This window comes from Myotis lucifugus, unplaced genomic scaffold (assembly GCF_000147115.1).
Source record: "Myotis lucifugus unplaced genomic scaffold, Myoluc2.0 scaffold_1853, whole genome shotgun sequence".
In the NCBI taxonomy this organism is placed as follows: Eukaryota; Metazoa; Chordata; class Mammalia; order Chiroptera; family Vespertilionidae; genus Myotis; species Myotis lucifugus.
Genome location: NW_005872901.1, coordinates 26,225 through 44,724, shown reverse-complemented (window position 1 = coordinate 44,724; position 18,500 = coordinate 26,225). Strand labels below are relative to the sequence as shown.

Here is an 18,500-nt window from a genome sequence, read left to right as displayed (position 1 = left end):
CTGGCCGGGCCTGCCTGCAGCTTTTGCCTTCAGTGCTCTCTCCTTGCGTCCGGGATATCACGCCCCCTTGTCTTCCATCAGCACGCACCTGGCTGTAGCAGCCCCCATCTTGGAAAAAGCAAGCAGCAGCGACAGGACCAGGGTCTTTCCAGCCACGGCCTCATCTCTGCAGAATTCCTCAAAGGAGATGTTCACTGCTCTGCCTCCCGGTGTCCAGGGCTCTCTCGAACCTGCCCCAGTCAGCTCTGTTGTGGAGGAAACATTTCTCCTCTACCCTTCCAGGTTCTTCTGAAATCGACATGAAACAGATCAACAGGAGAAAAACAAAATGTAATTTTGTCTGTAAGGGGGGCTCCGAAAGGACCGAAGCCCACAGGCGGTCAGTCGGGCAATGGAGGCTTAGCTGCCGTCCTGAGCTGAGAAGAAAGGGGCCGGGGGCCAGGACTTCAGAGGTAAAGAGGGCTGGCCACAGGGAGACGGGAAGAACAAATGTGTGGTAAACGTTGGCCGTTCCGTCCAGAGACCCAGGGACGCGGAGGGGACTTTGGACCAGCAGGTCTTGTCAGTTTCTCTCCCAGTTGAGGACACTCGGCTCCCAGTCTGTCGCCCTTCCTAGTAATGGCTCTCTCCCGGCCGCTACAGGCCCTCCGTCTAAACTCTTCTAGGCCGTTGAGGGAGAAGCGAAGAAAAACTTCTGTTTCTTGTCTCTGCACCCAAACTGCTCCTCTCAGGCAGGCGGCCGTGGGTGAGGCGTGGAGGAAGGAGCGGGTGGCATTGCTCTGCCAGCCCCCGTTTACTGCCAGCACCCAGCGCCGGGGAGGGAGTGGTGGCAGCTGGACCCTGGACCTTTATTGACGTGGTGCCCTCGAGTGCAGATGTGGCAAGGCTCGGCTGTGCTCTCTCCTCGTTTTGTGACCTTGAACGTGTCCCTTCTTGCTGAGCTTACTTCCCCACGTGTTCAAGGAGCCCCAGGTAACGATGATCAAGTTCATGTCGGCAGCTCTTATCTATCTCTGCCCGGAATTAATTTCCTACCTGCATGCAAGGCAGCTTCCAGTCCGCATCGCACAAGCTCTCGACTTAAGGTCGCCCTTCCCTCAAGGACTGTCCTTCCTCCTAAACTTCCATGTCAGCCAGTGGCACTGGTCCTTTCCGGCTGCAGGAACCCGAAGCTGGTGCCGTGTGCCACGTGCCATGCCTGTCGTTTTGAACTTCATGTCTGAATGAAATATTAATGTTGGGATGAGCAGGAGTGCCTGTGGTCACTCGTGTTACTGAGCACTTTTTTGAGGTTTTATCTAGTGCCAGAAGATGCTAAATGAGTATAAATGTTAAAAAGACCTTGATGTAGTTACATGTCGACGATACCGTTATTCACCGAGTGAATGGAGATGTTACTAGAGCTGTTGAGAGTTTAATAATGTGGGCACAGAAAATACTCAGCTCCAGCCAGTGAAGAAGACGGCAAATGTACGGGGTGCTTATCTCTGCCTGGACTCCCCCCCCCCCCCTTCACCTGTGAAATTCTTAACTTCCCTCTCCCTTCATTGGTTCGTGGCACAGGCTCCAGGAAGTCCCGCCTCCACTGCTTCGCCAGAGGGTCCATGGAGGTTCTCCCATGTTGTAATATGTAGCGGTACTTCATTCCTTTCTAAGGCTGAATACTATTCTTGTCTGAGTTCCTGTTTTCAGTTCTTCGGGGCGTATACCGAGGAGTTGAATGATGGGATCATGTGCACATCCTGTGTTTAACTTTTTGAGGAACCACCAAGCCGTTTCCCACAGTGGCCACACCGTTTCCATCCCCATCAGCAATGCACAAGGGTTCTGGTTTCTCTGATCCTCGCCAACACTTGAGATTGTCCATTTCAAAAAAAAATGATGGCCATCCTAGCGGGTGTGAAGTGGTCCCTCGTAATTTGGTTTGCATTCCCTGATTAATAATGACGGAGAGCATCCTTTCATGAATGCAGTGTCCATTTCTACATATTCTTTGGAAATTTGCCTATTCAAGACCTTTGACCATTTTTTTTTTTTAAGTTGGGTTGCCCTTTGCTTGGTGAATTTTAGGAGTTATTTGTATGTTGTGATATGAGACCCTTCATGCATATCTTGGAACGTTAGGTCCCCCGGCCTGGCTTTGTCCTCCTTTTTGTGTTTTTTTTTTTTTTTTTTAATCTGTGGTAAATGCTGCAGGTGGGAGAGGGCAGTGAAGGGGCCTTAGCAACTACACTGATTCCATGTTTGCAGTGGGACTAGCGTTGGACTAGTACTGGTTTGCCCTGTTGGCCTTGGATAAGTTCTAACTTGCCAGAACCGCGTCTCGGCGTCTGGGAAGTCTAGCTGGCTTTGGTCCTTTTCAGGATGGCCGTGAGGACAGCCACGAAGGGGTGTGCATGATACCGGACACTGTTAACGCATGCACACAGCTGTCAAGTGGACTAGACACTTGTCCTTACTTTGGTTTTGAGGATCCTTAACATTCCAGTTCCCAGCTGAACCTCTAAGAGCCCTGCATTTAAGGCGCGGATAGTAACAAGGCATGCTTGCTTTTCAGAGTCCTCCTTCCTGAACTTCCACGACTCGGACTGCGAGCCCCGGGGATCGCTGCCCTGCGACTCTCTGCTCTCCCTCAACACGGAGAAGATCCTGGTACGCATCCCCCGCCCACGCCCTCTGTGTGTGATGCGCATGCCCGAAGGTGCAGGTCCCTGCTTATCAACCAGGAGTTGAGCCCAGTGGGCCTGTGGGCATAAGACGAAGATCGTGCATCTGTATTGGGTCACGTTGCGTTATTATGACTTAGGAATTGGGTGGCCGGTCACTCGGGACCTAGGACATGTCACTGTGAAGTCCTCAGGGATGAAAGGGCATCAGGAACCTTATTTCTAGGAACCTCGTGTGTTTGAAAGTAGAGTCTAATCTCCTTTTCCCAGCCTTCGGCTGTGTGGGGATCTTATATGTCTGTACTTTTAATTTTTGTTTCTTTTTTTTAAATCCTTATTGTTGAAAGTATTACGTATGTCCCCCTTTTTCCCCCAGTGACCCCCTCCAGCCCACCCCCAGCCCCAGGCCTTCACCACCTGTCTCTGTGTCACATATGGGTTATGCATATGTGCATACAAGGTCTTTGGTTGATTATCTCTCCCCCGCCTTCCCTCTGAGCTGTATCGGTATTTTTTTATCAGCCCAGCTAAGTGTGCAGGAGAGCTCTCCACTCGGGTGAGCGCACGGCACTGGCACCGTCCGTCTGTGTCCGTCTGTCTGTCCACGTTAGCATGTGCTCCTCGGCCCCTCTGCCTCAAGGTGTGGGGGCTCTGCCTGCTGTTCACACTTAGTTCCATGAAGCCGAGTTCCTCTTCCGGTGCCCAAGGTTCCCATCTTTTTTCTCCAGGCCTTTCCCTTCAACATCCACTTGGATACTGCTTTTTCCTCTTGTCGAAAGTTCCACTTTAGGACACGCTTTCTTTCCCAAACAGATCTTTGCCTTTTCCTGTGAGAACTACTGACAATAGGAAGGAGTTGCAAACCAGAGGACGATGAACTGACTTGGCCTCCTTGGTGCCTAGCAGCCAGACTGATACCTGGACGCTTGATTTAGATTTGTCCAAGACCAGACTGGGCTATCTCATAAGGTATTTAGTGGGCCATGGAGGCCGACGGTGACCAGAGATTGGATAAGCCCCACCTTGGACAGACGATGAGGTGCTTAGAGAATAACGAAACTTCTGGTTGATAGTGATTCAGATGCTTTCTACTAGCTGGCTTTCCAGTTTGAGATGGCCCTATGAGTTGTGTCCTTATAAGAAGAGGAAAGTTGTGCCCAGCCAGTGTGGCTCAGTGGTTGAGCATCGAACCATGAACCAGGAAGTCACAGTTCGATTCCCGGTCAGGGCACATGCCTGGGGTTTTGGCTCGATCCTCAGTAGGGGGTGTGCAGGAAGCAGCCGATCAATGATTTTCTCTCATCATGGATGTTTCTATCTCTCTCTCTCCCTCTCCCTTCCTCTCTGAAATCAATAAAATTTTATTTAAAAAAAAAGAAAAGAAATGAATTTGTCCCTACTCTACCCCTGCCCACTTCTGTTACAGACTTTATTTTAATGTAATAAACAGTTTTAAGTCAGGAATGCTCTTCAGTCTACTCTTGATGTTGCTTGGCAAGTGATTTCTTCTCTTCATGGGACTTCATTTCTGCTCTCTCCCACATCCTTTTTGCACAAAGCTTGACAAATGGCAGCCTCGCACCGAATGCCAGATGAAATTAATAAGGCTTCTTCAGTATTCAGAGAATTATTTATAGCCTCCTTTTCTCGGCTCAAAGCAATTTATTAAGCAGGAAAATCTTTTGCATCTGTGTGCTGTCCTCTATCCACTGAGCCAAACCGGTTTCGGCTACTCATTCTTGATCTGTTTTCTGGGCAAACCAAACACCGCCCTGTATCTGAACATCCCCCTGGATTTGGAGGGTCTCGGGTGCCCATGGACATACCTCGTTACTCTGTTTGAGTAGGAAGCTTATCTCGGGGATGAATCCCAGTCATTGGCTAAGCAGCATGTACATTAGAAGAGTCTCCCACGTGAAATTATTTGGCTGGAATCTATGGAATATGGGGTTAAAAAAAAAAGAAGAATTGAAATAATGGGGATGTCTCCAGGTTCCAATCCTAGAGTTTTGCCAAAAGCCACAGGTCGTCTTAGCTTTTCCTGTGTGTGGGTGTGTGTACCAGGTTTAATCATGTCTTAGGGGAATCCGGTAGGAAGCTGTCATGTTAATGTGAACCCCGTAGGCTTAGTGTGTCACAGTTTAGCGTCGACAGCCATTCCTGGGGAAGTAGCAGCCCTTTATCAGACACGATTTGTCTCTAACACTCATTCTGTGGGCTGCACCGATGCTGCTTATGAAATCATCCCACTTACAAGCTCACTTATATCGTCTGTTTTCCCCCGGCCCCACTTTTGTTTTGAGTCCTGTCAGATGTGCGCGTGTCCGCATGGATTCCGCGTGGGCCATTCTGCCTTACGGGGAGGGTCATGTTCATCACTTGGCTATGCTTTATTCAACGGATTGTCTTGTTTCTTGGTCAGATTTTGTTGGTCCTTCTACGGTGCCATCTCTGTACAACGTGTAGCTCTTATTTCTAAACTGTGTCAGGGTTTAACAGCCATGTCCTGTTATCAAGACCCACTGAAGAACTGGTCACTAGAATGTGATGTTTGCAACACAGCTGAGGTCATTAAATGGTCCCTGGAGACGCAGAGGGAGCATTGAGGCCGCCAGCGAGATGAATCCCTTCGGAGGGGAAAGGTCTGGCTCTTGGACATGGAACCACCAGCAGTCGGGGGAGGAAGCACATGAGTTACACGCAGACAGTGCCCTTGGCGTACACAATCGCTGTGACAGAGGGACAATTTATTGCTTCTCCTATAAATTCAGGGTAGCTTTACTTTTCCAACGGTAGGTTTTTATTATGTTTATTATGATAAGCTAACGTGTCTGTCTGTTTTTTTATTTCAGAGCCAGGCCAAGTCTATCGCAGAACAGAAGAGATTTCCGTTTGCTACTGACAACGACAGCACAAACGAGGAGTTAGGTGAGACTTCCTCCGGGGGTGCTGCTGTGGTTTCCCCTCAAATCTGTGATTACACGCAGAGCCGGTAGGCAGGATGGAGAGGTAGAGAGAGCACGGAGACCGACAGAGACGGGCTCTGGTGCGAGTGGTCTGATCTGTGCGAGTCCATGCGTCGTGGCATAAAAGAAAGGGCTTAGACGGAATGATCGGGAAGGACTGTTCCAGCCCGTGCTTCCACGGAAATTAATAATTAAGGGAATGAGTTCCTAGGAACTGTTACTCATTAAAAGGTTGTGTGTAGTCATCAAGTATGAACAGTGTAGAAGTGAAAGCAGAAGGGAACCACGCCTACTCCCGCCTTCTGTGTAATAAAAAGGGTAGGTGTGGGTTCACTCGCTCATGGGGACAGTCATCACCACGGGCTGAGAACGTGGGTAGAGGAAGTTGAGGTTATTCAGTTTGGCAAGTGGGTCGCGCAGTTGGCTTGTCCAGGGTGTGTTTAAAACAGGCGGGCTGGCCCGTGTCTGGTAGGCTTTTGGGTGTGTCTTCTCATTCCCTGGTCAGCTCACCCTTGAAGGAGTGGAAATAGTTCGAGAGATACAGGACTGAACCGGGCAGCGGGGCAGACCTCACAGGAGCACATGCCTGCTCCGGGCACGTATACAACGATTTCTTACCTAATCCTATATAATAAAGAGCTACTATGCTAATTAGACCAGACGGTGGAATGACCTCCCAGAATGACCTTCTGGAATGACCTTCCAGAACGACCAGTGGGCAGGGCCACAAGGCAGCTGGGGCTGCAAGGGCCAAGTCCCTTGCATGAATTTTGTGCACCGGGCCTCTAGTTTACACATGACCATCAAATGCTTTCTGCGGCCATGCACATTGTATATGAGAACCGAGCACTTCTTGTCTTGCCTCCTTTCCTCTGGGGGTGCCGATGATTGAGAGTCACTTACTTTGAAAGTATTCATCCCTTTTTGGTGCTATTTTTGGAGCAGCCTTTGACAAGCAATGACCCTATAAGGCCCAGATTTGGTCTTTTCGGAAGTCCTCATCGAGGAATTGAAACCATTCTTGTATTCCAGGCCAGTGCCCAGCAGCTCCGCTGCAGCTTGTGTATTTCCCAGGAAGGTGTTGGTTTGCAGGGGGTCCCGGAGCCGAGCTGGGCAGCCTGGTTCCTGCGTCTCATTCACTGCACGTTGTCTTTGGACAGTTTGTTTAACGACTTTACGCTTGTCTGCAAGTGGGGATGTTAGTCGTACCCGCCTCATTGCCGTTAAGGAGTCAATACGTTAGCGTGTGTCAGTGCTCAGGACTGGGTCTTGCACGTGTTAAGAGTGCAGTACCTGTCACTGTTATTACTGTTTGTTGCTTTTCCCTCTGATATGACTGGCCCTCACCAAAGACGTCTTTGGTTATCTTGTTACCCGATAGGACTATCTGAATAGCACCCACTGTTCTGCCGGATACAAGTTTGACCTTAATGTGTCTTTTCAAAGTATAAAAACAGTCCTTTGTTTTTTTTTTTATTTTTTATTTTGGAGAATGCCCTCCAAAGCTCTTGTATTATTATGATGCTCAATGTTTTGGAACTTTGCTTTTCTCAAGTTAGTTACAGAGATGATTTAAATCTTTTCTGCATTTAATGTTTTCCTGCATTTAAGCGTTTTACTACTTTTTAACTGTCAGGAAATTTAAGCTCTACTGACAGTAAAAGTTTTAGTTGCCCATCTTTTTAACACCTATGACATCTTAGAATTAGAGTTGCAGTACAGCTTTTTTTTGCAAAGAAATATAGTATATTGAATGAGGAATATTTTTTTCAGGTATATTTGGGGATGTACAGAGTTTGGGCAAGTATTATAGATGGAAATATAATACATAATATTAAAATTTACCTAAACAGTTTGATCAAAACTACTCATTCTTCACTAGTGTAAATTTTGAGTAGTGTTTTGACTGTATTTTGAATAAGAGAGGTAGAAAAAAGACTACCATTTCATTGCAGTTGTGTGAATTACTTACAGTTAAGTATTATGTTAATATATGTTAATTTGAGCCTCTATTTTTGTTCTCATTAGGTAATTGGTAGTAAATTTAGCACCCCCAGGAATCGAGATTTGTGATGCTCTTTGGGTATTTCTCATGACTTTCACAGTAAAATCACATGTTATGTGGATATTATTCAGGGTCATTACTAGTTCTTTTGAGATATAGATAGGAAGGCTCATAAAGGTTATTTGGTATTTGAAAGTGAGTGATGGACTTGGAAAAAGATAATTACTTCTTGTAGGCAGATGTTTTATAGATGGCTTTAATAATTTAAACCCAGATAAAACTAGGAGACTGATTAGCAAGTGCTGAGTGGTAGAGGAATTCGATTACATCTTATTAATGTCTAGGATTTCTTTAACTGCTTCTAGTCCTTACAGCTGCCTTTTAAGATTCAGTAAAGAATTTTTGTTACTGATTCTCGTCAGAGATCCTTCATTCTGTCCTTTAATATTTTTGCATTTTTTTTCTACAGCTATTGCTTATGTGTTGATTGGCAGTGGTCTCTATGATGAAGCAATAAGACATTTCTCAACAATGCTTCAGGTAATTTTTCTCCTTAATTATGTAATTTCAAGTTCATAGTCATGACAAAAATACGGACTCACGCATCGTTGAAGTGTTGCAGTAATCCATCTATTTTAGGGTTAGTTACGAAAGCCCAGGAAATCAGCCCTGACTGGGAGCACTTCTTGGGTGCAGGCCTCGTCCGGGGTCTCGTTCCATCCGCAGTTTTACTGTAAATGAGGAAAGCGAGGCCCGCCCTCGGGTGGCAGGTGGGCTTCAAATGCAGGTTTAAAAAGTCATTAGCTCAGTTCACTTGCCTCCCTACCGTGGCATCTCCCACGGGTGTGGGCACTGGTGCTTCTTGGAATCCAGATGTTTGCTTTCTATGCAGGAATTGCTCTCAGTGGTTAAGTCCCACTCGTGGATTTGTTTCTCACTTGTAATTACGAGACTCCTCTGTGGGATTATGGGGCCTTGGATGATGGATAACAGCGCTAAAATCTGGTTAAGGCAAAATGCTTAATACATAGTTACAAAGGGACCCTTCATGGAGCCTAACGTGGTTGGCCTCATATGTCCCGTCATCATGTAACCGTATTTCTGTAGCTACGTCACCATTACCGATGGCTGACGTAGAGGACAGTGAAGAACACATGGACTTTAGAGATACTCAGGTCCCAATCCACTTAGCTGCTCACTAGCAAGTTACTTAACCTCCTAGATTATGGGGATATAACTACCTCCAAAATATTCCTGTTAGTCCTAAATGCAATACCCTACAAAGTACTTCGGATCCAGTACTTGGCACACAGTAAATGCTCAGTACATTTTTTTTTTCAATATATTTTATTGATTTTTTACAGAGAGGAAGGGAGAGAGATAGAGAGTTAGAAACATCGATGAAAGAGAAACATTGATCAGCCGCCTCCTGCACATCTCCCACTGGGGACGCGCCCGCAACCCAGGTACATGCCCTTGACCGGAATCGAACCCGGGACCTTTCAGTCCACAGGCCGACGCTCTATCCACTGAGCCAAACCGGTTTTGGCAGTTTTCTCTTTTTTAAACATGGGTTTGGTTATGTTGATAACCCTATCTTTGCTCTCAAAAAAATTGATGGTATATTTTTTAGTTATTACTTTAAAGTCCCCAAGGAGCTGTGCGTTTGGGTGGACACATGGAATAATATTCTTCAGTAGAGTTTATAGTACAAAGGATAGAGTGTAAATAGTTTTTAAAGCATCTTCCTGTTTAACATTGCAATATTTAAAAAGGTAAGCTGGCACTTGTACACAGTCAACACTTGGGCCTGGATTGAAAGGGCGGTTTTGATACATTTATAGGCACAAATGTCAATTAACCTATGGTGATCAACAGCAGAAAACAGTATGAGCTCGCAGATATGTTATCAATTTATTCAACTCTTTGAAAATATTATTACCATTGTAGTTGAAGCAAATATAGCAATGTTAAAGAAAAAAATTTTAAAGAAAAAAAAATTCCAGTTTTGCCACTCTACCATTAAAGTTTTTTATTGATGATCTTTTCAAAATAGGCATTTGTGTTTTGTAATCTGATTATATGTACTGTTTGTATTACGTTTTCATTTAGTTTTATAAGTAAATGTTTTCCAGTATTTCTCTACAATCTTACTTTAATGGCCCTATAACATGTCTTTGTATTGTCCATTTATTGCTGCAAACCTTTTCTCTTCTAATTGTGTTCAGAAAGTAAATCTCTCTTTGTGCTGATAAAAGATATTAATATATTGAAATGTAATAGAGCATTTTCATCAGTCTCTGAGATAATGGATTGCTTTGGTCTGGGAAGTCTTTTTTTTTTTTAACATTTTTATTGATTTCAGAGAGAAAGGGGGAGAGAGAGAGAGAGATAGAAGCATCAATGATGAGGGAGAATTATTGATCAGCTGCCTCCTGCACTCCCCACATTGGGCCTGCAACCTGAGCATGTGCCCTGACCGGGAATCGAACCCTGACTTCCTGGTTCATAAGTCGACACCCAACCACTGAGCCACTCCGGCCGGTCAGTCTGGGAAGTTTTTCTTTGTGAATGTGTGGGTGATAAGGTTGGACTGGTTTTCTGGTGATTCAGGCAACTGATGGGGCAGGAGTGGGATTAGGGGGCAGCGCTACGTTCAGACACTATCCCCAACAGAAGAAAGAGCTGGGCGGCCATTGGTGACATTTTTCTATGGAGGGGGAGTCACTTTGGCACTGCTGCTGCTGCTGCTGCTTTTCTCTCTTCTTCTTCTTCTTTTTTTAAATAATATATTTTTATTGATTTCAGAGAGGAAGGGAGAGGGAGAGATAGATAGAAACATCAATGATAAGAGAGAATCATTGATCGGCTGCCTCCTGCATGCCCCGCATTGGGGATCCAGCCTGCAACCCGGGCATGTGCTCTGACTGGGAGTTGAACCGTGACCTCCTGGTTCCTAGGTGGATGCTCATCCTCTGAGCCACACCGGTTGGGTGCTTTCTCTCTTCTTATCCCTCGTTTTGGTGCTTCTTAGGTTTTCCACATCATGACGTGTGTGGAAAATCATATTTCCACGGCACACAGGAGTAACCTGAGGCCAACTTAAATTTCAGATAGAGCGGGGTGACGTTTGTCCCATGTCTTTAGATCATATGACTATAACAAACACAAAATACAAGGACTTGATATCAAATGCTGAAGTTCTTTTTACTATTTTAATAAGAAACTCGTTCCTGCTTTTCTGGACAAAGCTTTTCCATATTAAGCTTTATGTTTGAAAGTGAGAGTTTTTTGTTGAGTTCTTCAAATTCTTGATAGCCAGTCTCGTCAAGAAACTGTACAAGTGGTAGCAGAGGTGCAAAGAACAGTTACTGCTTCATTTCTCACCATGACTCAGAGTTTTATAAAGCAGTCTTTTTAAATAATATTTTAGGAGTATGATCACTCTTTAAACCTGACTGCTCTTCTTTTTCAATCATTGGCCAAGGCAGTGGTACTGTGGCTTGCGGCAGTGAAATTGATTTTTATCCCAACAACACCCTTCCGTATTCAGTCCTCAGAACAGTGGTGCTGCGTCCCTCCCAGCGTGCACCCGTGCCTTCCCCTCGCCGCGTTAGGACCATTTTATGAGGCTGTTAGTTGGCTTTTGTGATTGATTGTGTGACCTCGAGCTCATCCGCTTATGATCTGATTCTGGTGGAAGTGACTCTGGGATGATCCTTAATAAACATCCTTTATGCAAATACGTGTGTGTGTCTATAGCTTAGCCCAAACGTAGTCCTCCATACATGGCTCTGTGGTGACTTTTTTGGATTTGTCCGTCTTTGATCCAGTGACTTTTGAGTTTTAATTTAAAAAGCCAGCCTTGTGGTGGAAGAATAAATCTTTTTGTTTGTTTGTTTGTTTTTTAAATATATTTTATTGATTTTTTACAGAGAGGAAGGGAGAGAGATAGAGAGTTAGAAACATCGATGAGAGAGAAACATCGATCAGCTGCCTCCTGCACATCTCCTACTGGGGATGTGCCCGCAACCAAGGTACATGCCCTTGACTGGAATCGAACCTGGGACCCTTCAGTCCGCAGGCCAACGCTCTATCCACTGAGCCAAACCGGTTTCGGCAAGAATAAATCTTTTTAAAATTTAAAGTCACTATGTAAATAATACGATGAGGATAGTGAACTAGACCTTTATTTTTGAGATATCTAAGTGGACATCACCCCAATAAAGTAACTGCCTTATTATACCAGGGTTTTTCATTTACATGAAGTAAATAATATTAAAAGGTGGCAATATTCGTTCTCTGAAAACCCGGGTGGGTGGGTGGGTGGTGCGTGCAGATGCCGGGAGCTGGGGGAGCCTTGTGTCTGGGAGCTGTCCGTAGTGCTGACTTCCAGAGTGTGCTTGTGAGCGCATGTGAGCGGCCTGAACAGAAGGCAGGAGAGTGATTGGTATTTTCTGCAGAGGCATTTAGATGGGATTTCTTTCTTTTTCAAGTTACCAGTTGCCACCCTTTCGTAGGGCCTGAAATTAACAGGCACGCCAGGCAGCACTTTTTAGAAAATGCACTTTCTAGAAAATACCAGATCACACTGCAGATGGAGTATACGCAGTATACATGTGTGTATATATGTATGTTATGTACGTATACATGTGTGTACTGGGTTGCAATGTAAAGTTATTTCTCGCTATGGATTAGAGTAGAAATATGAATGTCGCTGTTGTAGGTGTTGGGAGCCAGAGAATACTCCCAGCCAGGGGAGTGGCATGGTCAGACTGTAGTGCTCGATAGGTAGCTCTTAGACCAGGCCTGCAGGGGGCAGAGGTAGGAAGGTGGTGAGGCGTTGCAGCAGCCTGGGTGAGGGGGAAGGCTTCCGTGGCCAGTCGGGGCCGATGGGTCGGGAAGGAGACACAGGAGATACTCAGGAGTGAAATTTCTAGGATTGCCTGCGTCGCCGTGTGGGGCGGGAGGTGGGGGACTCCCAGGGTGGCTGGCCTTGGTCACAGGGTGTACGGGGGTGACCGTCCTGCCAGGAGAATAACCATCTATTTAAACTCACTTCTTTCTGCTTCACCTGATGATCGTCTGGTATAAAGGTTTTCTCAGTTTTAGGAGAAAGACTTCTTGGAGAGTGTATTTTTGAGACATTACAGATCTGAGGGGTTTTCCTCTCACTGGGGAATGTGATCCTAGGGGACCACTGCCCACCCCTCTGGCAGGCAAGGCTCCCTGACGGTGCCCTCCGGTGCCCGCTGGCAGGGGTGACTGTCCAGGGAAACCCGAAGGCTGTCTGACCTCCGTGCCTCCGCGATTCCTTTCCCCGCTGCCCCTCCCCCGCCAGACTGCTTGCTCTGCCGTAAGCCAGGAGGGGGGTTGAGTGTTTCCCGTGTCACCTCTGGGTGGCAGGTGATGAGGGCCCTTTCCTTTTTGTGCTTTTCTTTATTTTCTAAATTTTCTGTCACTGATACTAAATGTTTTATTTACTATTAGATGTTTATTCGTAATATAATTTTATTTTCTACAATTCATAGTACTTAAGCGTTTTTTCTGTTTACCGATGCACACGTGTTTGTTTTAAACAATTGAAAGGAATACAGCAGGGTGTTACGTAGAAGGAGAGCATCTCTAGTAATCCCACCCCCAGGGAAAATCAGTTACCTGCACGATCATACGTCAGCTCCACTGACAGGAAGTAGCTGCCGCTCCTCTGTGGTTCCCTGTAGCTTGTCCTCTTTTTCCTTTTAGCGAGTAGCATGGACAGCCTTTCATGCCAGCTGCCTCTGAGTGACACATCACAAACCCAAAACCACACGGGCGCAGGGAGGCGCCTGACATGAGCGCAGTGCCTTGATGTGAGACGGAGCCGTGGGTGGGCTTGGGGAGACAGATGAATCCACACCTTCATCTGAAGAGGCAGCCAGCCAGTCCTTAGCTTAGTCATTTTTTCATCACGTGGGCTATCTTTGTTGAATCTTTTAGTTTTCCAAGAGAAGCTAGAAATCTGTCATTGTTACCCTGCAGTTTTCCAGTTTCCCATACGGCGTGAGGCCGGTCGGGTGGAGCCAGCACCCCATCCGTTAGCCACTGGATGTAGATGGACCTCTATTGTCTGAAGCAGCCTTTTCCTTTTCCAGTGCAGGCCGCTTCTCCTTTATTCTTTCTCTTTGCTCACAGCGAGGTGAGGTGTCCTTTCTGCAGGGCTGGCCGGCACCCCCTCAGGTCGGAACTGAGCCGTAGATTCGCCTCTAAAGTGGCCTGTCTGGTGCGATTCTATTAAATTCTTTAGCAGAGTTGAGAGTTCCACCCAGGATCATAGCCCTCTTCCTTCTTTTTTTTTAAAAAAAAATATATTTTATTGATTTTTTTACAGACAGGAAGGAAGAGGGATAGAGAGAGTCAGAAACATCGATCAGCCGCCTCCTGCACACTCCCTACTGGGTATGTGCCCGCAACCAAGGTACATGCCCTTGACTGGAATCGAACCTGGGACCCTTGAGTCCGCAGGCCGACGCCCTATCCACTGAGCCAAACCGGTTAGGACCCTCTTCCTTCTTAAAGCCTGGGGCGGATTCAGAGATGAGGTCAAAATGGCAGCGGCCGCATGGACTCAGGAGGCATCTCCCTCAGCATGGGGGGCAGCTCCTGCCCCTGCTGTGCGGGGGCTCGATGGCCGGGCAGTCGTTCTGCCTCTGGGCCTGAGTGGCGCTTCTCGGCCCATCTGAGAGCAGGCTGCAGAACGGTCTGACCACTGAGTGTAAAGGACCCTGTGTCCCCAACCGCCCGTGGAGCCCACTGGTGTCCTGTTCCTCACCGTGCTGGCTCCGAGGGTCGGCCCTTTCCTGGTGGTTTCATGATTGTAGGACAGGAGGCAACCCAGGGAGGGGCATCACCCAGTTGTCGACTCCCCGAGCCCCCGTTTTCTGATGCTGCCAGCCATGGAGTGGCTGAGAGAGTCACCTACATTCTAAATAAGATGCCTGTGAAAGAGATCAGCATAGGGCTCAGTATTGTTGGTTCTCATTATTTTAGGTTTTTTGTTTTGTTTTGTTTTTTAATACAAAACTCTTACTGCGTGTCTCATCCCCATGGGCTTAAGGACACAGGTTTCCCTGCTTGGGGACTGCGTATTGACTTACGTGTGGTAGCACAGAGCTGTCACTTGGGGTGTTAACGTGCTTTAAGCAGAAACTGACTTTGTTTTGTTTTGTTTTGTTTCGTTTCTAGTTTTTGACGTGTTTCTGTTTTGGTCTGACTAGGAGGAGCCTGATCTGGTTAGTGCCATTTATGGCCGAGGGATAGCCTATGGAAAGAAGGGCCTACATGTGAGTATGGAATAGTCGCGCTTGCGTAGTGTCTACACGACCTGCCTCGGACCAGGGTGGATGGAGCACTCCCTGTTGGTGGAGCTCTGGTGGGACGTGCAGAGAGAGGGCTGCTCAGGTCACAGGGAGAAGGTGGCAGGAGAGGACTGACTCAAGACCAGGTGGCCGGGAGGTGGTGAACTGGGAATGTCTACCCAGGTCTGCGGAGGTCAATTTTGCCATATTGTCTACTCTTAAAGGACAGTCTTGGCCAGCCTGCACTTTAGTTTGTAGTGAACTGGACGTAGACCAAGAGAAGCAGGAGACCGTAACTGGTTCCTAAGACACACTCATGGTGCAAGCAGGGCCTGGGCATCAGCAGCGCAGTAGGACTCGGAATTGGAGCTCCTTTCTTAGTTATTTTTTTTTTTAACATATATATATTACTGATTTCAGAGAGGAAGGGAGAGATAGAAACATCAATGATGAGAGAGAATCACTGATCGGCTGCCTCCTGCATTCGCCCCCCTCCCCAACCCTCGCTGGGGACCGAGCCTACAACCTGGGCACGTGCCCTGACCAGGAATTGAGCCATGACCTCCTAGTTCATAGGTCGACGCACAACCACTGAGCCACACTGGCTGGGCAATGTGCCGATTTTAGAGAGAACTTACCTGGACTTCCTGTTGTGTAGGACGCTTAGGGGTTTGACTGACACTGACTTGGCCCCTTCTGTTCCCCCAATGCCGCTGGTCAGCGGTGTCCTCTGCCTGCTGGTGTCCACATGCTCATCCCTTGAAATGTATTGATTCGGGGTTTTACTGGGTGAAGTTTAGAAACTATTCCACCATCTGTAGAACCTGTGATAGGAGTCAGGGCCAGCGTGCTGTTGATGGGTAGGTAGACTTGAGTGAGTTGACTAATGGTACTTTAACTTGTTTAACTTACAGATGCTAAGTTGGTATTTATTTCTAAATAAGTAGTTCTGTCGTTACTAAGTTATTATTGCAGAAATCTGTTGCGCCCGGTCTTGAGTAACAGTGCATCTCATACTGAGCTGATGCCTTTTCAAGGACATTAAGAATGCTGAGCTCGCTCTGTTCGAACTGAGCCGAGTCATTGCCCTGGAACCAGACCGCCCAGAGGTATTTGAGCAGCGAGCAGAAGTGAGTGTGGTTTTCTTTTCCCTCTGCCCTTCCCAGATTAGTTCAGTCTCAATTTTTTTTTTCTATTATTTCATCACTTGTCAATTTTAAAGCCCCCTTATGCTGCTGTTTTCCTCCTACGTAAATGCTTTCAAACATGGTTGAAGTTACTAGGAAACTGTGGGCCCATGATACTCCTGATTTAGCATATAATAGTAATATTGAGTATTAAAACATGATACTCCTGATTTAGCATATAATAGTAATATTGAGTATTAAAACATGATACTCCTGATTTAACATATAATAGTAATATTTCGTATTTACGACAAATACTACTGTCAGTGTTCATTGAAAAGTATATTATTGTATATGTGACGTATCTTAGCAAAACGTAATATGACGGTGTGGTCAAAATGAAACGTGTAGCCTTTAGAAGCATGTGTGTGTGCGCGTGTGTGCACGTGTTTATCTGTAACTCCTATGAGACACACCTGCCCACGTGGAGACACGGCTCAGGTAAGGGTGCCTGTCACCAGACCTTGGAGGACGCTAGTGGAGCAGGAGGCCACATAAGGCGGGACTCCAGGTAATCGCGAGAGCTGACCTGAGGGTGCTTCCTCAGGAGCCGGACAGGGTGGCCTCGGCCCCCGAGTTCTGCGTGAGGTTGGCAAGGGGAGGGCTGGTGCCGGCTTCGCAGAGGCCTCGCTCTCACCGGGAGGAGATGGGACGCATCAGACCCACGTCCTGGGGAACACGGCGGAGGCGGGGTGTGCAGAGCAGAGAAGGGGATGTGTGCGAAGGCCACTCACTTTTAATGCTTTTTAACGAAATGTATTCATTTTACTGTTTTCATACGATAATAGTGAATATCCACGTTTCCTGTTGTGTTTATTTTACTGCACACTTAGCCATGTGGAATGCTTAGGGATTATGTTAATGTATTTAACCGGAATAAAACTTAACTTTAGTCATCTGATCAGGTGGGATGTCATAGTTGAACTAAAGGAAAAAATTACTTCTTTTTCCTCTTTGGGGAGAGAAAACTTAGCAAGGAAGCACTAAGCATTTTATATATTTTTAAATATGTTTTTATTAAGAGAGGAAGGGAGAGGGAGAGAGAGAAACATCAATGATGAGAGAGAATCATTGATGGGCTGCCTCCTGCACTCCCTCCTGCACAACCTGGGCATGTGCCCTGACTGGTTCATAGGTTAACGCTCAACCACTGACCCACACTGGCCATATTTTAGTAATTTACAACTATTTGTGATGATTTTGTTCATTATAGTCTCTTAAATTAGAGTTCCGTTTCTTAAAGGGAATTTTATGTTTTATTGGGGATTTAGCTTTAAGAAGAAAATTCTTTCTCAAACAATGATATTATGATTCATTATCTCTGGTCCATGTTGGATTGTAATCCTGAGGCTCTTTCTTTCTCTACTTTGGTGAGTCCGTGGTGGTTAAAACGTTATGGATAAAGCATGACTTTAATTTCTAAGTTTACTTAGAAAAAAAAGAGTTATCTAGAAGGTTTAAAAATGTTGTATATCTAATAAAAAGCTAATTATGTATCCCAAAATGACATTGGTAATTAGAAAAGTAATTTTCAACTATCGCCCTTTTCCAGGGTTATTGGGCAATGATGTCACTACATGGCGATTTTTTCCAGCTAAATTATAGCATACCACCTACATATATATAAAAAAATTACCTTAGGAGAACGGTTTTACTCTCTGAAAAGTCTATATTCAATGAACATAATGCAGCATTTTTAGTTACTCGGGTGATTATTCTGCCTATTGATTATGGTTCTGTACCGAGGGGTCAATAAACTGGGTAGGGATGTTTTCCCTTCCAAACAGAAGCCCCGCCCACTCTGCCTGTGGGATTCTCAGGCCTACGCTTTGTTCCTTCCTCTTCCTGAGCCGGCATTCCTGCCACCGGCTATGTGCCCACCTGAATCCTCTCCCTTTTGCTAGTTAGCAGCTTCTGCAGAATAGGAAACCAGTTAGTAAAACTTGCAAAACGACCTGTATTATCAGGAGAAAACCAATCCTAACCCAAGAACGTTTGCTGAGGAGAAAGTGCTTGAGCTTGAGGCGTGCACACTGACACCCACTTGGGGTTTCCTCACGTCTTCTTGGTGTACCGTTGCCTTCTGCACTATCTCCTGTGGCGTCCTGTGGCCTGGACACACCGGTTGCTGGGTCAGAAGAGCTCTCCAGACGGGCTTGCCGATGTGTCTCTGCGTTGAGCATGAACACACCAGGGCTTACAGAACACCCGAAACCTTAGAAATAGTCATTCAGCACTTACTACCTCCGAGGACGTAGCCAAAGGTCATGGAAGGCTCTCTCTGGGCCCAACCGTTTCTCTGTCTTAATGGTTCCCAGTTTTCTTTCAGATTGATTTTG

The 18,500-nt window shown here is 46.3% G+C and overlaps 1 protein-coding gene across 1 annotated transcript in view; it reads left to right on the top strand.

The window, feature by feature from the left end:
* Positions 1-2,523: 2,523 nt before the first annotated feature.
* LOC102442550 (tetratricopeptide repeat protein 13-like) overlaps positions 2,524-18,500 on the top strand; it is a gene marked incomplete at its 5' end in the record, with an annotated part of 36,730 nt that continues 20,753 nt past the window's right edge. The window contains 5 exons of the mRNA XM_023748817.1: positions 2,524-2,652; positions 5,519-5,594; positions 8,107-8,177; positions 14,894-14,959; positions 16,012-16,149. Of these exons, the coding sequence (XP_023604585.1) occupies positions 2,524-2,652; positions 5,519-5,594; positions 8,107-8,177; positions 14,894-14,959; positions 16,012-16,149 (480 nt within the window). The remainder of the gene's footprint in view (positions 2,653-5,518; positions 5,595-8,106; positions 8,178-14,893; positions 14,960-16,011; positions 16,150-18,500) is intronic.